At 44.5% G+C, this 24,194-nt stretch overlaps 1 protein-coding gene and 1 long non-coding RNA gene across 4 annotated transcripts in view; one reads left to right on the forward strand and one right to left on the reverse strand.

The window, feature by feature from the left end:
- LOC310831850 overlaps positions 1 to 24,194 on the reverse strand; it is a 65,573-nt gene that overhangs the window by 41,309 nt on the left and 70 nt on the right. The window lies entirely within an intron of this gene.
- On the forward strand, positions 1,742 to 23,995 carry PLIN1 (perilipin 1). Of its 3 annotated transcripts, none has more exons than XM_083712732.1 (9): positions 1,742 to 1,925; positions 4,357 to 4,420; positions 5,541 to 5,745; positions 8,195 to 8,277; positions 9,930 to 10,182; positions 13,057 to 13,211; positions 17,026 to 17,169; positions 19,517 to 19,762; positions 21,852 to 23,995. In XM_083712732.1, the coding sequence occupies exons 2-9, from the start codon at positions 4,373 to 4,375 to the stop codon at positions 22,254 to 22,256; spliced, it is 1,539 nt and encodes a 512-aa protein (XP_083568858.1). In that variant the 5' UTR covers positions 1,742 to 1,925; positions 4,357 to 4,372; the 3' UTR covers positions 22,257 to 23,995. The 3 variants fall into 3 exon arrangements, with proteins under 3 accessions (XP_083568858.1, XP_083568859.1, XP_083568857.1); XM_083712731.1 differs by lacking the exon at positions 1,742 to 1,925 and adding an exon at positions 3,190 to 3,387; XM_083712733.1 differs by lacking the exons at positions 1,742 to 1,925; positions 19,517 to 19,762 and adding an exon at positions 3,188 to 3,387.

Genomic DNA, 24,194 nt, shown 5'->3' on the forward strand with positions numbered 1-24,194 from the left:
ACTCCCTGGCTGAGACCTGCAGCTTCTTCTGGTGTTCCTGTAAACTTAGCTGGCGAGCACTGGCAGAATTGTAGGCAAGGAGAGACAGACAGTGAAGAGGTAATTCCCATCTGCTTGGCATGAAATTTATTCCAGTCCCAAATGTCTCCCTGAGGAAGGACATGTTCTGAACCATATTGAGCCCAGAATCAATTTTGTTTTCAGCCCCTAGTTTATTTTATCCATTTGCCTGCCATTTGTACTTTCCCGGTTTTGCAGCCGGTTGTCTGACAGGATTTTAGCCAAAAGGGAGAAACGAGAGAGAGGTGACAGCTTGCCCTGGTGAACTCTGAAATGCAGAGCATCTTCAGGGGAAAAGATTAAGGGTACAACCCCTCCCCACACTCCAAAAGATGAAGAAGCAGCCCATGGAGGGCTGAGAATGCTCAATGGCCATACAATACTGACCAACGGTTCAATGGGAATGGAATAACAAGAGGGAGGAAATGGGCAGGGCTGGCAGAAATGCTGAACAGGAGCCCTCAACCCTGCACTTGACACTTCCTTAATGGCAGTCCTAAAGATACAATCACCCACAACGCTTTGATCTTATGGTAGCTATTTTAAATCAGAAATAGCCAGTGCGCTTTCTTTTTTTCTTTAAAGAAATGTTTAGGGGTACTCTCATTTTGACTCAAGAAAATCACCATTTTATAGTTCAAATCGGAGGGAATAAATACAGTGGTACCTTGGTTTGCAGCCATTTTGGGTTACAACCACATCAAACCCTGAAGTGTGTGTCCCTTTTTTTGGATTACAACCTATTTTTTGGATTGCAAGCCATTTTTATTTTTTTAGGGGGAGGCCCCATTGGCGAAAGTGCACCTTGGGTTACAACCTGTTTTGGTTTACAACCAGACCTCCGGAACAGATTACGGTTGTAAACCAAGGTATCGCTGTACAGAGAATGGACAAAAGAACAAAGATTCACACAATGTTTTAGGGTATGCATACCCTTGAGTCTCTTCCCACCCCCTAAAAAAAGCACTGGAAATAGCTATCCTGTGTGGGTCTATGGGTGGGAGTGTGAAAGTGTAACAAGGTGGCGAATAGGTGCTACAGTGGTACCTCGGGTTAAGTACTTAATTTGTTCCGGAGGTCCGTTCTTAACCTGAAACTGTTCTTAACCTGAAACACCACTTTAGCTAACGGGGCCTCCTGCTGCTGCTGTGCTGCCAGAGCACGATTTCTATTCTCATCCTGAAGCAAAGTTCTTAACCTGAAGCACTATTTCTGGGTTAGCGGAGTCTGTAACCTGAAGTGTATGTAACCCGAGGTACCACTGTACTTGCTTCACCTGCAAGTTCAACTGCAAAGGCAGGAGTTAGGGGTGCTGTGCATTTTCTTTCTATGCATGTGTTTCGTTGGGCTGAAAACCAAGTGGTCTGATTTAACCCCATTTCAGTCTAGGACAAGGAGCACTTGTGCTGTGGGATGGTGGCTGGTATCTCTCTCTCTTTTTTTCTCTCAAGTCATCTATGCCAAGCAGAGTGCCAAGAACCCAGCCCACTGTTGGGGAGCAACTGCTGCACTTTGGACTTCTGTCTGCGGAGAGGAATGATTAATTCCCAGACCTAAGGAAATAATTTCCACTTGGTTGCAGCAGCTTTGCTTCTTCACCTATATTTGTGGCAACAATGGATTTGAGGGAGGAGGAGGAGGAGGAGGAGAAAGCCATGCAGAGACACGGGCTGGTTTGAAGGGCCAGTTGACGCTGGAAATAAAGTCTAGGCCCTGTTGCCAAATTGCTTGGTCTGAGACCACTGGTGGTGATTTAGGGTCCCATCTGCACTATGCATTTAAAGCAATATCATACCACTTGAAACAGTTTTGGCTTCCCTGCAAAAAACTGGGGACTGTAGTTCGTTATGGATTCTGGAGAACTGGTAAGATACCCCTATTCTCTCAGAGCTACCATTTGCAGTGTGATTTAACAATCCATTTCCCCAGGAAACTCTGGGAACTGGAGCTATAGGAGGGCAGTAGGAGGTCTTCCTACCAGTTCTCAGAACCTGGAGCAAACTACATTCCCCAGGATTTTGAGAGGGAAGAAGCCATGGCTGTTTAAAGTGGTATACAAATAGAAACACTGGCTAGAGCATGTGCTTCTGAAGACAGCTTTGTTTAGGGAAGTTTTTAGCATCTGATGTTTTATTGTATTTTTAATATTTTGTTGGAAGCCGCCCAGAGTTGCTGGGGAAACCCAGCCAGATGGGCAGGGAATAAATTATTATTATTATTTTCTCCAGTGCCTATACTATTCATATTAGCCTCATCTCCCAACTACTCCATAAGTACCCAGGGCACACAGGATGTCATCCCATCATCCCTAGCTAAGAGGACCAGTGGTCAGGAATCATGGAAATTGTAGTCCCAAAACATCTGGAGGGCTGAGTTTGCCTATGCCTGGTTTGGATGAATCCCCAGCAGGGCTGGCAGCCCAACAGCAAGAGCAGGGCTCAGATCCGCCGCCTGAAGCAAATGGTTTCACCTTGCCTTATGCATTGCCTACCCCTGTGCACAACAGCAGCAATATACCGTATTTTTTGCTCTATAAGACTCACTTTTTCCCTCCCAAAAAGTAAGGGGAAATGTGTGTGCATCTTATGGAGCAAATGCAGGCTGCGCAGCTATCCCAGAAGCCAGAACAGCTGCTTTCACTGCGCAGCGATCCCTCTTGCTGTTCTGGCTTCTGAGATTCAGAATATTTTTTTTCTTGTTTTCCTCCTCCAAAAACTAGGTGCGTCTTGTGGTCTGGTGCGTCTTATAGAGCGAAAAATACGGTAATTCAGCTCTTACTACTCCTACATATATTCATAATCACACTGTCAGCCGTTGATATATTACAAGGCACAATTAGAATGCAATTTGAGCTTCAGGTGCTTATGGAATGTAACCAAAAATGTACACATTAACTTAAGCACTTTTTAAGCAAGGAAGCCAGAGACAAAAAGATATCCCAGAAGGGAAACTGGCAGCGCACCCCCCTGAAAGCACCTGATTTTTTAAAAAAATGTTTAGGTGCTTTCTGAAGATCTGGAGACTCTGACCCAAAGGGATATAATTTGTCCCTTTGGTTGTGTGATTTGCCTCTTGCAGAATTGGCCATTTGAAGATCACAGTTGGGCAATGTTTCGGGCATCCGCCTGAGTTTTACAGAATCCAAGGAGGCTCTTTTGCCCAATTTCCACAGCAGCTTGGCAAGACCCCTGACCCTATTAGCTGGAAGGTGGGGCTTGCTTGAGTTACTGTCTGGGGCAAGACTTGTCTCTGCCAGAGTTGAGACAGCACTGCTGCACGTTCTCCACTTCTGGCACCTTGCTAAAGGCGGTTTGACTTGTGAAGCCGGTGAGTAACGTTCTAATTTAGTTATTGCAAAAAGACTCCTATATAGTGAAGATGCTGATATATGTGACTTCTGGAGACTCTTTCCTGGAGCCATGTAGATTAAGGCTGCAATCTTTTCAGGCTCCCCAGAGGCATCTGGTGGTCCACTATGAAAACAGGATACTGGACCATATGTGGCTGCGGTCTGATCCAGCAGAATCGTCTTACTTTCCTATGCTCAGATGCATCTTTTTATTTAGATATTCAACTAAAATAAAATAAAAAGATGTTTGAGAACTTAGCCTGTCACAAATTCAGCACTGAGTGGTTAAAAAAAGAAAAGAAAGGTAAAATGTTGATTGTATCAAAATTCAGGAAGGAAGCAAAAATTGTGAGCAGGAATGGGTGAGAATTTTTTATTCGCTTTGCATTGCATTTCACTTATTGAAATAACATGCAAAACGAAACACAGCTTTCCTTCAGCGTTCTCACTGCTCTGTATTTTGCAGTGCAAGTAATGGTTGCAAAAAATACATCTATTAAGGTAGAATTAAAATGTATGTGTTTTGTAATTGTTGTTATATATTGGAAATAAGTAAAGCTATATATATTTATTTTTAAAAAGAAAGAAATGAACAAACCTGTCCCTCCCCAAGGGCTGCTTTTGATTCTATTAACAGGGAATAACTGCGACTTTAAATTTCTTAATGCAAATGTAATGTGTCTTGAGAGCATGAGAAAAAAATAAACTGTGTTTCCCACATTGTTTGAGGGATAATTGCACGTTTATTGCATGTGTAATTATATGTAAAGATCCCCAAGACAGCTGTTTTCCTTATTGAGTCCTGGCACCCAAAGCCGCTTTTCCTGTGTCAGGGTTGAAGTTCCAGGATTGTACAAGCTTAGACTCTTCTGAGGGCTTCCTAAGAAACCACACGGGAAGAATCTCTTGCCTATGCGCTGCGGATTAATTTGTTCTTTGCACTTTAGTTTACAGGCTAATGCAATGATGGCAGCCAAAAGCAAGCAGCTAATGCAGAACGGAACCCCTAAGGTAAGTGCGTGGGCAGAAATCAAGACGGAGAAACTTGTTCCCTAAAGTGAGAGGATTTATGACGGCTCAGTGCATTTTGAAACACAGGCTCCTTCAGAAGCAACCTTGAACTTTCAAAGTCTGCAGACTGATTGAAGCAGCTTCCACAAATGTTGCTGCTGGCCTGACAAAGCTCCAGTCACTTGTGGGACAATTGTTGTTCCTAAACTGCCCTCAGACGCAGGTGGCACTGTGGGTTAAACCACAGAGCCTAGGACTTGCCGATCAGAAGGTTGGCGGTTCGAATCCCTGCGACGGCGAGAGCTCCCGTTGCTCGGTCCCTGCTCCTGCCAACCTACCAGTTCAAAAGCATGTCAAAATGCAAGTAGATAAATAGGTACCACTCCAGCGGGAAGGTATACAGCGTTTCCGTGTGCTGCTCTGATTTGTCAGAAGCGGCTTAGTCCTGCTGGCCACATGAGCCAGAAGCTGTAAGCCAGCTCCCTCGGCCAATTAAGCGAGATGAGTGCCACAACCCCAGAGTCGGCCACGACTGGAGTTAATGGGGTCCCTTTACCTTTACCTTTTAAACTGCCCTCAACCTTCTACATTCATTCATTCATTCATTCATTGTGTTTACTGTATTGGCCCAAATATAAGCCGCACCCGAATATAAGCCACAAATTAAGGGAGGGGGAGAGAGAGAAAAATAATAATACCCAAATAGAAGCCACTTTATTCATTGCTGCTCCTGGCTGCATACTTGGGGTGGCGGGAGCCATGCTGTGTTGCCGGCGGCCTTTCCCCTTCCTCGCTCTCTCCCTTCCCGGCCTTGGGGGAAAGGATGGGAGACTACATGCGGGGCGGGCGCCGCTTTGCTGAGCTCCTGGCACTGTTTGCCCAGCGCTCCTGGATGCATACATCAAGGTCGCAAATATAAGCCGCACTTTAACTTTTCACGGTTGGAATTTGGGGAGGAATGAGGCTTATATTCAGGTCAATACTATATTTACTGCCTTTTCTCCAAGCAGAGTATATGACTGCTTCACAACAACCCTGTGAGGTAGGCCAGGATGAGTGTTTGAGGAACTGAACCTGGAAGCCTTCCCAGTCTTAGTCCCTTACCTTCCTTCCCCAACAGGGAAATAATAGTGCATTGCAGAGGGTCTTGCACCTACCGGTGGTCAATTCAGCATGCAGCAACCTCCAGAAGGCATATTCCGTCACCAAAGAAGTTCATCCCCTGATGGCGTCCGTGTGCGGGGCTTATGAGCGAGGCCTCCAGAATGCCGGCTCCATAGCTGCATCGAGCGTGAAGCCTGTGGTAAAGAAGCTGGAACCTCAACGTAAGTCAAAAGTGGGGGATCTCTGGCCTGGGGGGGGCAAATGTGGCTCTCCAGGCATCTCTATCTGGCCCCTGGAACTCTCCCTCAGCCACACCCACAGCTTTGCACCCTGACGCTTCTTGCCTGGCTGTCATTTGGCCTTGAACCTTTCTAACACCCCTTGCTTGGTTGGGTAGAGGATGGAGAGGAGTGTATGGTTGGGTGTAGAAACTAGCCCTGCTGTACAAAGGGGGAAGGGACGCGGGTGGTGCTGTGGGTTAAACCACAGAGCCTAGGACTTGCTGATCAGAAGGTCAGTGGTTCGAATCCCCACGACAGGGTGAGCTCCCGTTGCTCGGTCCCTGCTCCTGCCAACCTAGCAGTTCGAAAGCACGTCAAAGTGCAAGTAGATAAATAGGTACCGCTCTGGCGGGAAGGTAAACGGCGTTTCCGTGCGCTACTCTGGTTCGCCAGAAGTGGCTTAGTCATGCTGGCCACATGACCCGGAAGCTGTACGCCGGCTCCCTTGGCCAATAAAGCGAGATGAGCGCCACAACCCCAGAGACGGCCACGACTGGACCTAATGGTCAGGGGTCCCTTTACCTTTTACAAAGGTGAAATTTACATTCACATCATCACCCATTTTTGCTTCTGGCCTTTTCCACCACCAGGATGTGGCCCTTGGAAGGTTACCCTGGAGGGAACTTGGCCCTCAGGCAGAAAAGTGTTCCCCATCCCTTATGTAAATACTGTATTGTTTGAGGGATGGAAATGACACAAAGGAAACAAGTGCATTTGTTTAATTCCTGGCCTGGATTGGCCCCATACATTCTCAGGCGGATAATGGGACCACAAAATCCTGTGTGGGTTCACCATGACAAGGCCAGGGAAAGGGAAATATGGTGCCATGACAGAAGCCAACAGGAATGGCAGTTGAATCCAGTTTCCACAATGGTGAGGGAGTAGCTTCCTCCACTGTAACTAAGGGCAGCAAGCCCACAAATTTTGCTGCCTGGGTTAGAGAAGCAGTGATACACATGTGCGCAGACAAACATCTGCTCAAATCAAGGTGCATAAGTTTCAGCTAAGTTTCTTTTGAGGGAAAATGTCCCACAAGCACCTCTCCACATGTCTGACACTAAAACACACACAAATGCTAAATGAAATAAACATTTCTCTCCTTTCATGACTCCCAAAATCAGCAGCCAGAGGCATTTGCCCCTCTGTACCTAATGATAGGGCCAGCTCTGTACCGGCTCTGTTGGCTCAGCTATAATGCTTTTGGAGGAAATGTGTTATGGAAGGTCAGGCAGCAGAGCAGAAGGATTGTGCTTTTCACTTCCCTCTATTCATTATAAAATTAGATCTTCCCCTGCCACCTTGCTTTGTACATGAACCAGGAAAACACATGATAAAACAAAGATGGCTTCTCTGCCACATGTTTCTTATATAGCTCTGAGGATGTGGAAGGAAGACCCTGGGAATGAGGAATTGTGTGCAGGGTCTCCGTCCAACTACAACACACACACCTGCTTTGTGCTTTCAACTTTAACATGCAAGTATGAGATATAGGAAGGGACGCGGGTGGCGCTGTGGGTTAAACCACAGAGCCTAGGACTTGCTGATCAGAAGGTCGGTGGTTCGAATCCCCGCAACGGGGTGAGCTCCTGTTGCTCGGTCCCTGCTCCTGCCAACCTAGCAGTCCGAAAGGACGTCAAAGTGCAAGTAGATAAATAGGTACCTCTCTGGCGGGAAGGTAAACGGCATTTCCGTGCGCTGCTCTGGTTCGCCACATGCTGGCCACATGACCCAGAAGCTGTACGCCGGCTCCCTCGGCCAGTAAAGCGAGATGACTGCCGCAACCCCAGAGTCGGCCACGACTGAACCTAATGGTCAGGGGTCCCTTTACCTTTATGAGATATAGCAATTATACCCAGGCACCCCAGTCAAACAAAAGCCTCCTATTCACAGTATGCAACAGACCCTCCAAATGTTCCTATTTTCCAGGGATGTCCCAGTTTCTGATTTGATCCCGGAATATCCCAGGTTTTCTTAGGATGTCTCTATTTTCATTGGAGACATGTTGGAAGGTATGGAGTTATTCAACTCCCAAGCCATCTCAAGGCAATCCTATATAGGGAAGGTGTTTTTAAATGTTAAATGTTTTATTACGTTTTTATATATGCTGGAAGCTGCAGGGAGTAGCTGGGGCAACCCAGTAAGATGTGTGGGGTGTAAACAGTAAAATTATCTTTATGGAATGGGACGTCCCTGTTTTCATTGGAGAAATGTTGGAGGGTATGATGCAGAGATGGAGAATTTGGATGTTGGACTTGGAATCTGGCTTGTTTGGAAATCGTTCTGCATGTGTGTTCTGCATGGACTGATTGAATCAAACAATTTACAGCTTGCTCCTTCTGCCTGGCTCTGCCCTAGAACTGTGTTAGTATCTGTATCCTCTTTGATTCAGTTGCAGCAGCCAACATCCTGACTTGTCGAGGTCTGGACCATTTGGAACAGAAGATTCCTGCCCTCAACCAGCCAGTGGAGAAAGTAAGTTATGAGACTGCTTTGCTGGATGAGGCCTAAAGTATAGGTAAAAATGTAGAAAGCCAGCTCATTCAAATGTTGTTAAGATGCACCTCTTTGTCCAGACTTTGACAGTTAAGATATTTTGTTATGCACGACCCAGTTCTTTTTTTGCCAAATGGTTTTTATTCATTCTCCAAATTTTAACCAATCAATACCAAATTACATCAAATTTACTACATTTTCCCCCCAAATATGATGACCTCCCATTCTTCTTCCTAGATGTGTCCCTACTTCTCCCTATTTACTGCTTTTTCCCCCATTCTTATTTGTTTGTTTGTTTATACTTTTCAAGTTTATACATTTCACTCGTTTTATACATTTACAATTATTTTGACATTTCAAAACTTGACTTCCCCCTCTTTCTGCAGTTCCTTAAATTTGTTTTTAATACTTTCTGCATATCCAAATTACCATATTTTTTGCTACGTAAGACTCACTTTTTTCCTTTTAAAAACTAAGAGGAAATGTCTGTGCGTCTTATGGAGTGAATGTGGGGCCCCTGGAACTAAATTGCCGGAGTGTGGCACGCTCCTGAGCTGCTCGTTGGGGCTGGCAGGGGAAACCCAGGCTTCCCCCTCCAGCCCTGGGAGCAGCAGGCAGGCTGGGCTCAGATGCCCTATGCTCCTGAGCAGCTCTGGGGCAGCCTGCGAAGCCAGAACAGCTACAGGGAGCGCTGTGCAGTGCTCCCTCTAGTTGTTCTAGCTTCTGCCTAGCTTCATCCCGCTGCCCTGCGGAGGCTTCGCGTGGCTATCCCTGGCTTTTGCGGGCGGTGCGTCTAATAGAGTGAAAAATACGGTGACTTGATTTACTCATTTGTTCATCTTCTTAAATATATACTCTTATAAAACTGCAGGTTATTACAATAATCCTGCCAATTTTTTATCGGTTTATAATTTAAATATTCAATACTGTAAACAATTTCCATTCTTTTGTATATAAAAAATTGTTATCTTGATTTCTTCTTATTCTGGTAAGTTTTGCCATTTTTGCATATTCCATAAGTTTTTGTATCCATTCTTCCTTTGCTGGGACTTCTGCTTCTTTCCATCTGGGGACAAGTAACATTCTTGCCACTGTAATTGCGTACATGAATAAGTTTCTATACATTTTAGGTAGTTCTGTCCCTATAATTTCCTATTTACTGCTTTATATTCCAATTCACATTTCAACCCTTATATCTAATCTTGAACTTCACATCTTCCAATTTAATTCTTTCTCCTTCTCCCTCAGCTATCTAGTTTTCAATTCCTGCCTGTATTCTTAGCAATATCTGATACAGCAAAAGCAAAAACAAATGAGGTCTCCCAGTTCCTTGCCTCTCCCCCTTAAATCTTTACTTGTTGTTTCTGTACTAATTCTTTCTTTGTTTTAATCTTGCATGTGTGTAGATCTGGGATGCACTTCTTCAGTTGAATCTATTCTGTTGTGTTTCGGCCATTATAAGAGTTCTGTGTTTTACCTTTATAACTGTAATAGTTTTATTTGATTTCATAACAGTATACATTATGTTGTTGTAACCTGCCCTGAAACATTATAGTGACAGACAGGTAAGCACCCTTTTTAAAAAAAGTAAAATAACATTCTTCTTTCTCTGTTATCTCCTTCTGCTTTAGGTTACATCTGATCTAAAGGACTCCATCGTAACTTACATGCAAAGTGCTATGCGCTCAGTTATGCACACCTTGGACCGAGTCATGGGACTGGGTGTCAAAAGCTGCAAGCAGCCCAAGGGTAGCTTGAGGGACGCAGCAGAATATGCCAGGACCAGTCGAGTGAGCCAGCTGGCTGAAGCTGGAGTAGACGCGGCCATTGGCAAACTGGAGAAGCTGGTGGACTTCTTCTTACCAAAAGCTGAGCACGAGTCAGGTTAGTTAGTACCGGGACAGACTTTGGTAATCTTTCGTAATACGGCGCCCTGTGCCAAGCCAAAATTTGAGATCTTCTCAATTAGAGATCTTCTCAGACTTGCAACTTGCAATGCCCTGTGTGGGGAAACTGTCTACACCACTCTAAATCCAGCGCTGATTAGTACCATTGCAGTGGTACCTATGGTTACGAACTTAATTCGTTCCGGAGGTCCGTTCTTAACCTGAAACTGTTATTAATCTGAGGTACCACTTTAGCTAATGGGGACTCCTGCTGCCACCGCATGATTTCTGATCCCATCCTGAGGTAAAGTTCTCAAGCCGAGGTACTACTTCCAGGTTAGCAGAGTCTGTAACCTGAGGTGTTTGTAACCTGAGGTACCACTGTACCTGATTTTGTGGGTGGGTCATAGGGTTGCCCTATTTTGAAGAGCAAAAAAGAGGACGCGTTTGCCAACTTCTACTTTGAACTATGGATCACTAGGATGATTCTCATTTTACATGCCCCTGAAAAAGAGGACATGTCTTAGAAAAAAGAGGACATATGGCAACCCTAGCTGTTGTTAGGTCGCAGATATGCCAAAAGAGAACAAAGCAGCCCCGCTGTTGCAAGAACGGAGATGGTGGATTTGTGGTGGATTGTCTACCCATCTTCCTCAATGTTGCCAATCCCCAAATAGAAACAAAAAAACTGCTTTCTACTGTTTAGAAAGTCCACCTAGCTTGCAACGACTTTCACTAGGGGTTCAGGCAGGGCTGTCTCCCAGCCCTACCTGTAGATGTCAGGAACTGAACCGGAGATCTTCTGCATGCAAGGCAGATGCTCTTATCACTGGGCTACAGCCCTTTCCTACTACGCATCGCATATGGGAATTCAGTAATTACCACAAGGTGGCAGTGGAGATGCTTCTGTTTCCAGTACTCGGGGTACTTCATGGAACTATTTGGATTCAAACCACAGTTTATTATTTCTTTTTAACAGAAACTCATACTGCAAATTGCTTAACATGTCCCATCTGAAATTAATAAAAAGAACTGAGGTAAAATGGCCATTCAGACAGAGTATTATTAGCTGAAATTACATGCACCATTTTTTCTTCTTAGCAGCAAGTCATTAGGTCATTAGGTAAAGGATTAAACCCTTAAACTAATTAAAAACTAGGAGTTGTGTCCAATATTATCACTTGGATGATGTAAAGGTCTTTGATTCTAGTGGAACCTCCTATCAGCAGAATGGGGAAGGCAGGCAATGTTTGCATATTCATTCTCCCCTCTGCACCCCCCTTCACCCCCCTTTCCTCCAACCTGCTCCAGAGAGGGGGAGTTTACCCTTCAGGGCATCATGGGAGTTGGCATAGGGCTGTAGAGGGGAGGGTGAATCTGGAAAAATGGCCGCCCTCCATGTTCCACTGATGGGAACCTCCACAGAAACAATGGAACCTTTCTTCCAATACAAGGACATCATTGGTTTCAAGACAATCCCTTATAACTGGACACCAAAACAGACATTCATGATTAACCAGCAGCATATTATCTAAATTATTTTTAACATGAGTTGTTTTTAAAACTGTGGGTGACAGTAAGGATGCGGGATAAATTTTGTTTCCATTCACATTTAATGATGAACCTACCTAATTCACACTTTCTGAAACAATACTATGGTCTCTGCCACAACAAATACACTTTTGACAACATCTACAACAGACTTTTTGCAGGAAGGAAAGTGACTGGTAAATGCACTAAAAAAAAGTGTGAGATAAACAATTTGTTGATGGAAAGATGTAGAACTTCCAAGCAAACAAATAAAGATGGATGCTCAGTAAAGAATGGACATATTCTAACCACTATGGAACTTTGTGCAAAAAACAGATTGTCCAAAGGGAGCTAGAGGGAATGAGAGTGTATGCCCTATGCCAGTTTTTATGTGAACTGCCCTAAAAAGCTGGGGGAATTAATGAATGGGCAAGATTATGCAGATGTCATTCATTGATCAGTTCATTAAAACTAGTCTGATGGATTGGTTAACTATGCAACCTTATGCATGTCTAGCTAGAAGTCAATTCTTTCAAGTTCAATAGGACTTATTCTGAAGAAAGTGTGTGTAGGATTGCAGCCTAAAATTTCTTTAACCTTACTTTAAAACTGTCACCTTTGACAGCTATTGTGGAAATGTAAGGTGTAGCTTATACTCACTCCAAACTGTCTTGCCATTCTATTTAATTTTTGAGAAAGCAGGCTTGAGTCTGCTACTTGAAAGAAAATTGAAGCAGAAAGAGGAGAGATTATCTTACTTATATTTATAAAGATGGAACTAAAAAGAGAATGTGGGTTTTTCAGTCATCAGCTGCCTATAACCTGGCCTGTTTATTAGTAGGTAAAGGACCCCTGGATGGTTAAGTCCAGTCAAAGGTGACTATGGGGTTGTGGCGCTCATCTTGCTTTCAGGCCGAGGGAGCTGGCGTTTGTCCACAGACAGCTTTCTGGGTCATGTGGCCAGCATGACGAAACCGCTTCTGGCACAACGGGACACCATGACCGAAGCCAGAGCACACGGAAATGCTGTTTACCTTCCTGCCGCAGCAGTACCTATTTATCTACTTGCACTGGTGTGCTTTTGAACTGCTAGGTTGGCAGGAGCTGGGACAGAGCAACGGGAGCTCACCCCATCTCAGGGTTTCGAACCGCCAGCCTTCGAATTGGCAAGCCCAAGAGGCTCAGTGGTTTAGACCACAGCGCCACCATGGTTCCCGTTTATTAGTAGGGATGCTCTGATGTCTTAGAACGTGCAGAGGCATTTAACCTCTTTGTCTAATATCGCTGCTCTTGCTCCTTGATTGCATGTATATTCTCATCTCCCCACATTTTTCTTCTCTAGTACACAAGCCTCCGGGGAGGTGTGAGTCGAGCACCTTTGGGAGGATAAGATCTTTAGCTGTTACTGCTTTCCACCGTGCATACAAAAAGACCACCCTAAACATCCAGCACGTAAGAGACAAAGGGCAGGATTTGGCAACATGGATCCCAGGTCTGGTAAGTGTCTCTGCCTGGAATTCCCTTGGCTAAAATGAGCATGGCTGTTGTACCAAGTGCTGGATTAGCACGTAAAAGTTTAATTTAGGGCTTAGCATGTAATAGTTTAATTTAGGGCTTAACTACACATTCATTTTCTATTTTAAGCATCACTCATAATAACTTTCCCCATGGCTCCCACTGTTTTAGGACCGTTTTTGAATTCCCTGCCCAAAATTAAACGAGCCATCGTCAGGACATAGTCGTAAAAATCGTAACGCCTTTGTTTCTTTAGACCATATTTCCTTCTCAGTTCTTAATGCTCTCACTGTGCTCATGAGGACTGGAAACATAAAAATAAAGTAAACAGACAAGAAGTAAACAGAAATGCCATGAAGCCCATCTGGTGCATGTCAAGCGTGGAACTTTAAGAAAGAACCAAACCACTCAGAACTTACTATTATTATTATTATTATTATTATTATTATTATTATTATTGTTGTTGTTGTTGTTGTTGTTGTTGTTATTTTACTGCTCATCCTAGTATCACAGGACGGTTTACAATATAAGAATACAAAAATATGCAACATAATAACAAACAAACAAAATAACCCATCCACACACAGTTCAAAGGGCCATAGTTTGGTCCTTGGTCTCTTTTGGAGATGCTTTCTGGCAAGAGTAACATCAGGAGATTCTGAGGGCCTGATAGAGAGGCCTGGGGACCCTGGGCCTTAGCTTCTCCACCCTTGGTCTAACCATTGCACTACATTATTGGCCTACATAGACAAATAATTTGACCTATGTTCCTAAGTAAGCCAATTCCTAACTCTGTTCATAATTTATTTTTAGGATTATATAATAGTTTCCTGTGTTTCCTTTTAATGTGGGGTTCTGATCTCCAGTAAAGACTTTATCTCTGAGCACTAGGTTCACAAATGAAGATGAAAAGGCTGGTTTATTTTTAACTGGCTCTGTATTGATTCATGACTTTGATTAACATCCTTCCTAAAGCCATGAACTCTCCCTCGTGGAGTCATGGGAGCATGGGTTTTGAACAGGAGGAGGAAGACACACAAATTATCCCCCTTGGTACCTCCTTTCCAACATCCTGTTGAGTTTGTGCCTGGGAACCATCACATAGCTACTTCCCCTCCCAAGACCTTCTTTCCCCTCACTCCCCATGTATGTCTCCCATGGACTGGGTCCTCCTGGCTCCAGTCCCAATATAGAGAGATGTCTTGGGTGCCCAAGATTAAGCAGAACATGTTGTGGTTCCCTTGAGCTGGGATTTGCATGTGCAGCTTCTGGAGGAAGCTACCAAATACTCTGAAGAGTGTTTTCACTCTTGAGAGCTCATGTGATGTAGTAGTTTAGGACTGCAAAGAGGGAAACCTGGGTTCAATTTGCCCCTCTGCCGCACTCAGTTGATGGGCTTAGGCAGTGGGGTTTTTTATAGTTCAAATCAGGGAAAATAAATACAGAAAATGGACAAAAGTACAAAGAACATGTGTTACCTCATATTACACAGCTGCCAGCTCACAGTAACTTCCACATTGGCATGAGGTTGTGTGCACTAGCATCTTCCCGATTCCTCTGCTTGCTGTTGGTGTCTGTCGCCAGATGTCGTCCTTTCAAAAACCTTGAATTTACATACACTTGAAGGCTCAAAGGAGGGCCTACCAGTTTTATAAACATTAAGTTGGCTACAGAGTTTAAATGCAATGAAGCTCTTGTTGGAGTCAGTATTAAATTCATCTGAGAGAAGCCACATTCACATTCACTTGTTGAAATTGGGGTGTTCTTGTTTATGTTTAAAAGAGGCATAAGAGGTGATGGAATCTTCTTTTCTGAAAAGTACTCTCGAAAACCCTTTAGGATTTATCTAACAAGAAGTCCAAATCTGTCACACCAGTTCATTATTTCTGTTTCGCCAAAGGTTAAAGGAGGATTATCTGGCCAAGTTTTACAATCCAACACGGGGTAGCAATGGAACAGATGATTCACCGTGCTAGAGAAGAAACTAAAATTTTTAACATTTTTAGTTTCTTCTCCCGTTAGCTTCACAACATGTTTAGGGGTATGCGTACCCCCAGGGGGAAAATCACTGGACTTAGGTCACTTGCTATCTCTTAGCCTAATCTACTTTACAAGGTTGATGAGAAGATAAAGTAGAGTGGCCACATGACCTACTTTATAGAGGAAACTCCTCTATTTGAAGGTCTGCATGTTTTTAGGAGTCTTCTGTTTGAAGGGCTGCCCAAGCCAAGCTGGGTTAAAAGATAAAGAACTCTAAGAAGGGAGAGCAGGAGGGATCTTGAAGTTCACAAAAACATCGGTCACCTGGGCACATGTTTTCCCTATTGAGGTGAGGTGTATTGTATTCCTACATAAGATACAGTACTTAACCACCAACCTTTGTACCTGGTGACCTTTTCCTGTAGCATGAGTCATACTGGGAGGTGGGGAACAACTCCTTTTAGCTGCTCTGGTGGGGTAGTGAAATGCTTAAAAGTGAATAATGTGTAGCAAATTATTTTATTTATGGAAAGTGTTCATTATGAGTACATAAAAGCTTTCAAATATAAAAATAACTCTTCGTATTCAATTTATACATTTGTGACTCTAACAATTTATAGACAGTTAAAACACAGAGAGACACCTGAGCTTGATGATGGGGTTCTAGATGCTTGAATGAGGTGTGTTTGCCAGCCAGGGATAGCTCAGTTGGTAGAGCATGAGACTCAGGTCCATGAATTTGAGTCCCATGTTGGGCAACTTTCCTTCATTGCAGAGGGTTGGATTAGATGATCCTTGTGGTCGCTTCCAACTCTACAATTCTATGATTCTCTGATTTCTACACTTACACCAATACATAGAAATCACTGGCCCTGTCAGGGGACTGACATCGGAACAGGGGAGGTAAGCAGGGGGGCTGTTGGGATACAGAGAGCCTCCGAAACTCCTGAGGAGCAGGTCCTCTTCCAGCGGTGGGAAAAGCCACACCTCCAGTGGAGAAGAGAGGGAAGGGGCCAGCCAAGTGAGGAAAGGGCTCAAGGATGCTGCTGAGAGCCCCAGCGCCTCACCTCGCCAGGCTGGCCAGGAGGGATGCACACCACTTCCGTCGCCCAGCTTGCGCAGAGGGGTGAAACGCAAGGAGGGGAGGAGGAGGCTTGGGGTGCCAAAGTTCTTATGTTGGGGGAGAAGCCGGAAGGGGCCATTCCCGGATTCTGCAAGTGACTAAGATGGCATGAACTTTGTAGATCTGCACTGTAAATAGTTTGCACAATTGTTATTGTTTAGTCGTTTAGTTGTGTCCAACTCTTCGAGACCCCATGGACCAGAGCACGCCAGGCACTCCTGTCTTCCACTGCCTCCCGCAGTTTGGTCAAACACATGCTGGTAGTTTCGAGAACACTGTCCAACCATCTTGTCCTCTGTTGTCCCCTTCTCCTTGGGCCCTCCATCTTTCCCAACATCAGGGTCTTTTCCAGGGAGTCTTCTCTTTTCATGAGGTGGCCAAAGTATTGGAGCCTCCGCTTCAGGATCTGTCCTTCCAGTAAGCACTCAGGGCTGATTTCCTTCAGAATGGATAGGTTTGATCTTCTTGCAGTCCATGGGACTCACAATAAAACCTGTAAAAGACAGGTCGGAGTCCTGCCTGGTTACTCATGAGCAACCACCATCAGCGTCTGACAGACCCTTTGAAATTTGGACTTTGAGGTGCCCAAAGTGACAAGGAAATCATTTCTCACCCATGTCCAATTAATTTTAATCCGCATGCCTTCTTTGGGCCTGGAAACGCATGGACTCTTCACCATCTTCTTCTGTGCAGGTTGTCTTGGCCCGACAGAGCTCAAAGAAGGTCCTGAAGATCATCACTGGTGTTCAGAGCGCAGAAACTGGCTGGCTAAGCAAGAAGGTTCAGAAGGTGCCAAAGAAAGAGGAGGAAACCAAGAAAGATGACACTGCGAGAAAGGTACAACTTTTGAAATCATTATTCTTAGACTATGTGCCTGGTGCGTGTGTGGAACATAAATCAATGACAGAAACCATCCTTTGCACGCAGACCATCCCAGATTCAATCCTTGCCATGTCCAGGTGGGCCTGTAGGAAACCGCATAGAAAAATGTGTTTAAGATAAATTTGCACTAAAATACTAATGAGTTTTCATGGGGAATATTTTTAAGCACAAAATGCTGCAGATATGTGGTGGATTGAATTTAATGTTGGGAAAACGAGAAACTTAGAGAGCTGAAATGAACAGATCCTTCCACCCTTACATAGAATAATTACTCCCCACCAAGACTTTCATCTTTCTTAAAAGAAAACCTCAGGGACAAAGAAGAGTAGTTTTTAGTTTTATGCAAAAGGGGAGCAGCTTTCCAAATCTTTCAAACTCCCGTGTTCACAGAGAAAACTTAAAATGTGGAGATATATGATATCCACCAGAGTTCTGTTCTGCACTGGAGAAGCAGAGTTAGCTTTTTAGGAGATTAGCTTTGGCATGTAAATAAATGGTGTTAACCTGTTGAATCCAGCTGTTTTGGGTTTGAGGTAGCCAGGCATTTTGCTTTTTTCCTCCATTGGGTGCAACTGGGGGAGTCAAACCAGAGGCCAAATTTCCACAGGAAATTCATCCTCTATCCAAACAGCCAGGGGAAGGAAATGGCGGGAGCTCTTTCCCAAGGGGACATGGCATTAAAAAGCCACACACGGGGTCTTTGATTATATCAAAGACCCTGGAAATTCTGATGTTATTACTATTATGACCTCTGTTCAGTGTTGGGGACTTTCATGAAAACTTAATTTTACAATTTTTCCATTGTCCTAAATTGATGGAGCTCTGATTTGACATGTTTACCCAGAGAAAATTGAATGTGCCACTGTGTATTGGGAGCAGAAGGGTTGGGATGTGGGAGAAATGTGATTTTATTTTTGTTTGCATTTTAATGAAAAACTACCTAATTCACCCTTCTGCAAACCCAGGATGTGAGCTGACACACAGTTATGCTTTTAAATTTGTACTGCTCCGAATTCTGCAATTCAGTTTGACAACAAACCAATATGTACAAAAACGCACATATTGAGCGGAAACGTGTGTAAAAATGCATAGGTTAGTGGAAACAGCATACAAGAATGCATTGTAGCACGAAGAAATGCTTGAAAAAATGTGCATATTACTCAAAACAGAATTAAGAAATGTGTTGGTCAAGAGAAGTTTGCACAGAAATGCTAGAACATTTTCAAATTACCGCAGAAACATGGTAATATTGGGAAAATGTGAAACTGAGAGAAATTAAAATTGCCAGAATTCTCCATCCCTAGTGGTGGGAGAGATTCTGTGGGAGAGAAGCCATCACTTCCCCTAAAGTATGTGAGATCACACCAGCCAGGGCAAAGAGTTGGTGAGGGGAATAATTTTATTTGTAGCACACCCTGACCTGGTTCAGCCTTAAAAAAAAAGAAGTTTAAATCCTCATTGATACTAACTGGGTCCCGTTGACACTAGTTTTTCATCCTTCTTGTGGTTATGTCAGGGGTACAGTAGAGTTTGGGATCCATCAGATCCAAGATGTTCTCAGATTCACATAAGGCTCACCCTGCTTCTGGTCCTATTGCTCCACAAACCAGACCTAACGATGCTTAGCACCCTTAACAAACTACAGTTCCCAGGATTCTATGGGGAACTGGTGACCCGGAAACTACAACTAATCGAGAACGCAGCAGCTAGACTGGTGACTGGGAGTGGTCACCGAGGCCACATAACACCAGTCCTGAAAGACCTACATTGGCTCCCAGTATGTTTCTGAGCACATTTCAAAATGTTGGTGCTGACTTTTAAAGCCCTAAATGGCCTCTGCCCAGTATACCAGAAGGAGCATCTCCACCCCCATCAAACAGCCCAGATACTGAAGTCCACCTCTGGGAGCCTTCTGGCAGTTCCCTCCCTGTGAGAAGGGAGGTTGCAGGGAACCAGACAGAGGGCCTTCTCGGTAGTGGTGCCCACCCTGTGGAACACCCTCCCATCAGATGTCAAGGAAATAAACAACTATCTGACTTTTAGAAGACATCTGAAAACAGCCCTGTTTAGGGAAGTTTTTAATGTTTGATGTTTTATAGTGTTTTTAGTATTCTGTTGGGAGCTGCCCAGAGTGGCTGAGGAGGCCCAGCCAGATGGGTGGGGTGTCAATATAGTAGTAGTAGTAGTATTTAAAGTGATATGAAACCACTTCAAATGAATGGTGCAGATGTGGACATGGGTACTCATATGGGAAAGTCATGCTTGCTCAACCAAGATCCTTGGCTTTATTTTCTGCTTCTAGACAGCAAAGCAAGTTGAGGCACAGAGCTTGGTGGGCAGTGTGTCTCAGAACCTGCAGACGTCGTGCTTCTCCATTGCCTCAAGGGTGAAGGATGCCCCTGCTACTGTCTGGAATGCGGCTGGGCAGCTTCTGCAGGTTTCTCCACAGAGGGCCATGTCTGAGGCAGGAGACAAAGTGGACCTGTTGAAAGAGACCTTTCATAATATCACAGGCAACCTGCTGGGAACATTCTCCTCCTATGTACCTGTAAGTCACATCTCCCTCCTGTAGGATGAGAGGTGGAGTGGTGGGCATATTTGGAGTTTGGATCTGCGTAATTGGAGTGGGGGGTGTTGCAGCTTGAATTTTCATGAACCATTTGCCTATGCACAAACTAGCTTGTCATTTAGAATGGGGAGGCGAAATCCGATTCATTTCACATTTCAAAGTGGACCTACCTCTAACTGGCATTTTTCCAAAGCAATGTGTGAACCAAAACACAACCATCATTTGAAGTTTGAAACCCTCCGAATGTTGCAATGCAGCTCTCCAGCCAGGTAATAGGTACAAAAATGCAGATAAATGCATCTATAGCACACAGCAATGGCGTATATTACACGTACAAAAACGTATCAGGGGAAATTGCTTTGCCAAAATGTGTATACTAGGCAAAATTGCGTACAAAAAATTCTTTGGGGAGACATTTGTGCGAAAATGCTGATAAATTTTCATGAGGAATTCTGTTTGTTTAAAAAAATACAGATTGATGTGGTAACATGGAGAACTGAATTGAAGAATGAGAAACTGAAATTGATATAGTCACCATTCTCCATCCATCTCTCTTTCACAAACACAAATACACACAGACACAGACTTGCTGGTTGCCTTAGGTCTTTTCCCTCTGTGCCCAGGCCACATGGGAGTAGCTTTCCTGTGATTCTACCCTATGTGGATGTAAATACCACAACCACCTGGATGTAGCTCATTGAATGGGTCTTTCCCACGCTGCTGACACACACACACCCTCTTTGGGCCAGGGACATACTGGGCAGAAAGGCACTGCTCATGCAGGTGCAATGGTCATGCACATACAGCACAATGCCAAAAGTTGAACTGTAGGATGTGGCCTATATCTGTGTGGGCTGCAGCCTTTGCAGAGATCTCTAAAGCAGTGGTGGGGAACCTGTACCCTACAGATCTTGTTGTACTTCAGCTCCCATCAGCCTCAGTCAGCATGGCCAGTGGTCAAGGGTGATAGGAGCTGTAGTCCACCAAAATCTGGAGGGCCACACTTCCTCACTCCTGCTCAGAGGCCACACCTGTTGTTGGCATCAGTAGCGTGCCCCAGTATCGTAAGTGTTGGGAAACTGTATACGTGCAGCTACTCACACAGAGTCAATTAAGGTTTGGCAGATAGCCAGAAGGCAATCTGATGGAGTAAGTCTGCCTGGTGATAACAGAGACATGGAGACAACTCCCTCATTGGTGAAGCTCTCTCAAGGGAGTGATAATTAATGGCCTACTAACTGGGAGTTCAGCGTTCAGAGGTTTAGAGTTCTGTGTGTCAATGTAGGAGTTGTGAGTAGTGTATGAGAGAGCTAACAAAAGATCTGTGTTCTGTTCCTGTAAATAAAGGTAAAGGTAAAGGTACCCCTGCCCGTACGGGCCAGTCGTGTCCGACTCTGGGGTTGCGCGCCCATCTCGCTTAAGAGGCGGGGACCAGCGCTGTCCAAAGACACTTGCGGGTCACGTGGCCAGCGTGACAAGCTGCATCTGGCGAGCCAGCGCAGCACACGGAAACGCCATTTACCTTCCCGCTAGTAAGCGGTCCCTATTTATCTACTTGCACCCAGGGGTGCTTTCGAACTGCTAGGTTGGCAGGCGCTGGGACCGAGCAACGGGAGCGCACCCCGCCGCAGGGATTCAAACCGCCGACCTGACGATCGGCAAGTCCTAGGCGTTGAGGTTTTACCCACCGCGCCACCCGCGTCCCCGTTCCTGTAAATAGTCCACTGTATATAATACACACCTAACTACAAGTTCCTGGTTCCTGCTTCATCTATCCTGTCTGCAGCCAAGTTGCCAATTGCTTCCATGGATTCTGCGTGTACTCTGCTAGGTCTCGCTAAGGTCCTGCAACTAGTCAGAAAGTTGCGAAACACCAATAGGTTTTGCCAGTAGTAAGAATGTTTGTTCTGTCGTAAGTGCTTGAACCCATCCTGCAGAAACCAATCTCCAAAGGTTGAGTTGGGAGGAATTTCCTGAAAAATTATAGGGTCTGGGTTTACCCATCCAAAATTCACACCTCTCTCTCTTTCTCTCTTTCCATATCCACTCTCTCCCACCCCTGGTTTAGCTTCCAAAGATCTCGGTGAAGCAAGAGGAGACTGCAAGCGTGCCCGTGGCTAATTCTGAATCAAGTCAAGACCAGGAAGCTACCCAGCCTGTGAGCACAGATGCTGAGGAGGAGAAGAGGGGGCTGGCGTATCAGCTCCTAGGAATTCGGCGGTCTAGCCGAGGTCATCATCCCCTCTCCTTCCTCAATCTTGATGAGCCCCTTCCTCCCCAGCCAGCCCCCTCCCAACTTCGGAGCCCAGCCTTTGAAGCTGAGTATGCAGGATCCCGCAAATCTGCCTTCTCCCCTTACAAGAATTGGGCTGGCAGCAGGAGATTGAGTGAAGGGCTGTGCCGCCCCAGTTCGCAGGTTGTGTACACCAGGGCTCATACAAGCCTCTATAGCACCACGTTCAAGAAAGACTAAGCCAATAGCCCAAACCCTCTGCTTAATATCTTGTTCAGTCTCTTGAGTCTACTGCCCCTGCTGGCTTTGCAAGCTGTATAACATTAGAATATATCAGGTAGAGCCTGACCTCCTCAAAAAGAACATTGTGGGGTGAGGAACTGACTCAACCCCTAGGAGTGTGTGATCAGGATAAGGACCACAGTATGTGAGGCTAGTAACCCATTTCCCCACACCAGAGAAAAAATATTCTCCTCCAAACCTTCTATTCCTCAGCCAGTGATGAAGAGAAATAGCTTTGACAATTTTTATCAGGGCCACAACCTGAGGAGTTATGTGTTATCACTCCACATTGTGTCACAGTCCTAATCTTGTATTTAAAACAAACAAACAAACAAAACAAACCTCCAGACATGTTAAATCAGGAATGGGGAATCTGTGACCCTCTGGTAGGGATGGGTGACTCTATCAATTTCATTTCTCTCGGGGGATTTTTAGTTCCGTATTAGTTTTCAATTTTTCTTTTTTTAAAAAAAAACCTTGTGAAAATTAATCGGCATTTCAGGGCCAATTTCTCTTAACAAATGCATGATTTTTGCCTAATATGCACATTTCTGCCAAGGAATTTTCCCAAATATAATGCATTTTTGTAAGCTAATTTCACTAACATATGCATTTCTAGGACCACTTTACCCAAGCACATGCATTTTTTGAACACTCTAATTGGCTGGAGAACGACACAGCAAAGTTTGCAGATGTGCAAATCTCAAGGGACGGCTTAGTTTTGGCTCACGTGTTGTTTAGGAAAGTGTGAATAAGGCATGTTAACCTTTAAATGCGAACTGAATTTAATTTCTCCCCATTCTTACCCTCTTGAGTTTTGTTGGACACCAAGTTCCATCAGCCGCAGCTAGCACAGTCAGTGGTCATGAATGATGAACATTGGAGGGCCACACATTCCTCAGCCCTGCCAAATGCATTGACATGCTTAACATAATGTCTTGTTTGACCTTAAGAACCATAGCTAAAGACAACCTTCCTTACTTGGTTGGGCTACTTACATTCCCAGTTGGGGCTTTAAATGAATGGCAAATCAGTGATTTCCTCCTAGCTGACAGAAACATAGAACCATAGAATTGTAGGGTTGGAAGGGACTACAAAGGTCATCTAGTCCAATCTCTTACAATGCAGGGATATTTTGCCCAAATGTGGGGCTCAAAGCTACAACCCTGAGATTAAGAGCCTCATTCTCTACCAAACTGAGCTATCCCTGGTCAGCAAACACACCTCCTTCGAGCATCTAAAACCCCACCCTCAAGCTCATGTGTGTCTGTGTGTTTTTAGTGTCTATGAATTGTTAGTGTCAGAAATGTATAATATGAACACTTATTTGGAAGCTTTTATCTACTTTCCATAAATAAAATAATTTGCTACGCATTATTCCCTTTTAAGCATTTCACTACCCTATCAGAGCGGCTAAAAGGAGAGAGAGAGACAGAGAGAGAGAGAGAGTTTTCTGTTTTACAATTTAAAGTACTCATTTTTACATCCTTAAAATATCCATGACTTCCCTTCTTCTCGTTCCATGGTTCATTTCACAATCCCTGCATATTTTACAGAAACTATACCATTCAGCGTTCCATTATTACATCCATCATAACTTATTTACACTGTTGAATTTAACTTAATGCTGCCAGCGTTTTCAGCTGTACACAGTTATTTTCCATGTATTCAATAAACATTTTCCAATCTTCTCTAAACATGTGTTCTTCTTGTTCTCTTATTCTGTTCCACTGTTGAGCAGCTCTTTCAGTCAGAAAGTTCTTCCTGGTGTTTAGTCAAAACATCCTTTCTTGTAACTTGGGTCAGGTCCTACACTCTTGAGCAGTGGCATAGGAAGAGGGGTGCGGGCAGCCTTGGGTGTCATCACTGAGGGGGGAGACAAAAAATGACTCCCTC

This window comes from Podarcis gaigeae (assembly GCF_964106915.1).
Source record: "Podarcis gaigeae genome assembly, chromosome: 14".
NCBI classification, from domain to species: domain Eukaryota; kingdom Metazoa; phylum Chordata; class Lepidosauria; order Squamata; family Lacertidae; genus Podarcis; species Podarcis gaigeae.